The sequence below is a fragment of the Colobus angolensis genome, unplaced genomic scaffold (assembly GCF_000951035.1).
Source record: "Colobus angolensis palliatus isolate OR3802 unplaced genomic scaffold, Cang.pa_1.0 Scaffold60, whole genome shotgun sequence".
In the NCBI taxonomy this organism is placed as follows: domain Eukaryota; kingdom Metazoa; phylum Chordata; class Mammalia; order Primates; family Cercopithecidae; genus Colobus; species Colobus angolensis.
Window position 1 is genome coordinate 2,750,464 of NW_012119599.1, and position 3,163 is coordinate 2,753,626.

Sequence of the window (3,163 nt, forward strand, 5' to 3'; positions counted from 1 at the left end):
GACCATTTTGGGAAGCTGAGGCAGGAGTATCTGCTTGAGCCCAGGAGTTTGAGACCAGCCTGGGCAACATAGTAAGACCCCATCTCTACAAAAAATTTTAAAATATGGCCGGGCGTGGTGGCTCACGCCTGTAATCCCAGCGCTTTGGGAGGCCGAGGAGGGTGGATCGCCTGAGGTCAGGAGTTGGAGACCAACCCGACCAACATGGTGAAAGCCCATCTCTACTAAAAATACAAAAATTAGTCTCGTGTGGTGGTGTGCGCCTATAATTCCAGCCCCTCGGGAGGCTGAGGCAGGAGAATTTCTTGAACCTGGGAGTTGGAGGTTGTGGTGAGCCGAGATGGTGCCACTGCACTCCAGCCTGGGCGACAGAGTGAGACTCCATCTCAAAAAAGAAAGAATTAGCCAGGTATGGTGGTGGGTGCCTGTGGCCCCAGCTAGTCAGGAGGTTGAGGCAGGAGGGTCACTTGAGTTGGAGGCTACAGTGATCTATGATCATGCTACTGCACTCCAGCATGGTCGACTGAGCAAGGCATTGTCTCAAAAAAAAAAAAAATATTCTTATAGGTGAGAACTCAAGGTTCGACTCTTCAGGTGGCAGATGTGACTGATGCTGATCCCCTCATTGACATCTGGGGAAACCGAGGCTCTGAGCAGGTGCTGCTCCAGCCCCTGGACACACGGTGAATCAGCAGCAGGCCCAGCGGACCAGGACCCCTGCCTGTGACCCTTCCCCTCCTCACTCAGCCCTGATGAGTCATCTCCAGGGGAGGGGAGCTGCCTCCTCGTGGGTGATCAGAGCAGCGCCAGGGAGACCACCGAGTTCAGGACGTGCAGGAGCCAAGGCGGGCAGAGGGACATGCAGACATTGCAGCTGGCCCAGGAGATACAAGCTCAAGTCCTGGCCTGTCCCCTGTTGGTGGGAACCCTCCTCCCCGTCTCTGAGAACTGAGGGGGTGGAAGGGGAGGAGAGTGCCGGCGGCTCCTAGGCTTCCGTCCAAGCTTCCCCTCTCTGAGCGCCAGCTCTCATCTCAGCATGGGCCTGGTGCAGACTTTGACAAAGGAGCCGCTCCCTTCTCTTCCCAGCCTGGACTCAGTACCCAGTAGGCTTGTTGGGAAACACGAGGGGTGGACATCACAACTGGAGGAAAGGATAGAGAATGAGGGATGGTCTGGGTGAGGTGGTTCATGCCTGTAGCCCCAGCACTTTGGGAGGGTGAGGCAGGCAGATGACTTAACGTCAGGAGTTCGAGACCTGCCTGGCCAACGTCGTGAAGCTTTGTCTCTACCAAAAATACGAAAATTAGCTGGGCGTGGTGGGACACCCCTGTAATCCCAGCTACTCTGGAGGCTGAGACAGGAGGATCTCTTGAATCCAGGAAGTGGAGGTTGCGGTGAACCAAGATCACACCACTGCATTGCAGGATGGGCAACAGAGCGAGACTGTCTCAAAAAAAAAAAAGAGAATGAGGGTTGGGCGGGGAAGCCCAGTTCACAGCGGGTGAAGGGACAGCTAGCTCAGAGGGAACTGGAGAAGCAGAGGGCTCAAACCAAACCGAGAGCTGGAGCGAGAAACCCAGATGAAGGGAGTTGGGGGTAGAAACAAGCAGGCCAGGGAGAGAGAAAAGGTAGGAGGAAGAGATAAAAGATAGAGGTGGAGGAAAACAGGAAGCCAGTCTCCTAAGGAGAATAGGGAGACAGAGGGGCGGGGCGGGGTGAGGGGTGGGAAGGAGGCAGATATCAGATAAGACTGGAGGAGAGGAGGGAGAACAATGACAGCAGAAAAAAATAAAAATGGCTTCATAATAAAGGCACCAATCTCAGGTCATTTGGAGTTGCAACTCTGAGGAACAGGTATTAGGTTGGGCAGGCCGGGCACGGTGCCTCACGCCTGGAATCCTAGCACTTTGGGAGGCCAGTAGGGGAGGATCGATTGAGTCCAGGAGTTTGAGACCAGCCTGGGCAACATAGTAAGACCTTGTCTCTAATAATAATAATAATAATAATAATAATAATAAAAAGCAGGGTGTAGTGCTGCTAGCCAGTAGTCTCAGCTACTCAGGAGGCCATGGTGGGAGTATCGCTCAAGCCCAGGAGTTCCACATCAGCCTGGGCAACAAAGCCAGACCCCATCTCCACAAACACACACACACACACACACACACACACACACTCCACAAGTTAATCCTGGTGGTGTGCGCCTGTAGTCTCAGCTACTGGAGAGGCTGAGGTGGGAGGATCACTTATCACTTGAGTCCAGGAGGTGGAGGCTGCAGTGAGCTGTGATAGCGGGTGACAGGGTGAGACTTTGTCCCCCCCCCCGCAAAAAAGAAAGAGGGGCAGAGGCCAGGCATGGTGGCTCAGGCCTGTAATCTCAGCCCTTTGGGAGGCCGGTGAGTGGGTCACTTGGTCAAGAGTTTGAGACTAGCCTGGCCAACATGGTGAAAGCTTGTCTCTACTAAAAATACAAAAATTAGCTGGGTGTGGTGGCATGAGCCTGTAATCCTAGCTATTGAGGCAGGAGAATCGCTTGAACCCAAGAGGCAGAGGTTGCAGTGAGCCAAGATTATGCCACTGCACTCCAGCCTGGGTGACAGAGCCAGACTCCATCTTAAAAAAAAAAAAGGCAGAGAGAAAGATACAGACACGCAGACCCAGACAGAGAGGAGGGAGCTGAGAACTGTGTGGCCAGTGTGCGGGCAGAAAGAGAAACTGAGGCTGGGGCTTAGAGGAAATCACACAGGGAGGCCAGCACATGCGGTGAAACTTGGCGAATCTTTATTAAACTAGGGCCCACCCCAGGAGGACGGCTGGGGCGGGGACAGGGTCTCCCGCTGCAGGCTGAGCGGAGGCAGGAGGCACGGGGTGGAGTCGTGTCACATGGCTGTAGGCCTGGGCGTTCAGTGATTGTCGCTGGGCACAGGGGCAGTGCTGGCGCCCACGGCAGCCTGCACCTTCTCCACCAGCCCGGCCCACTGGCGCTGCATGTCTTCCACCAGGGGCTCGAACCAGCTCTTGAGGCGGGCCTGGAAGGCCTCGGCCTGCAGGCTTATCTGCTGGGCCTGTTCCTCCAGCTTGGCACGCACCTCCGCCACCTGCTCCTTCACCTCGTCCAGGCGGTCGCGGGTCCGGCTGCCCACCTCCTCCATCCGCGCGCGCAGCC

The 3,163-nt window shown here is 55.6% G+C and overlaps 1 protein-coding gene across 1 annotated transcript in view; it reads right to left on the reverse strand.

The window, feature by feature from the left end:
* Positions 1-2,760: 2,760 nt before the first annotated feature.
* Positions 2,761-3,163, reverse strand: part of APOE (apolipoprotein E) — a 3,878-nt gene continuing 3,475 nt past the window's right edge. Inside the window, 1 exon segment of the mRNA XM_011963162.1 lies at positions 2,761-3,161. Within this exon segment, the coding sequence (XP_011818552.1) occupies positions 2,901-3,161 (261 nt within the window). The 3' untranslated portion in view covers positions 2,761-2,900.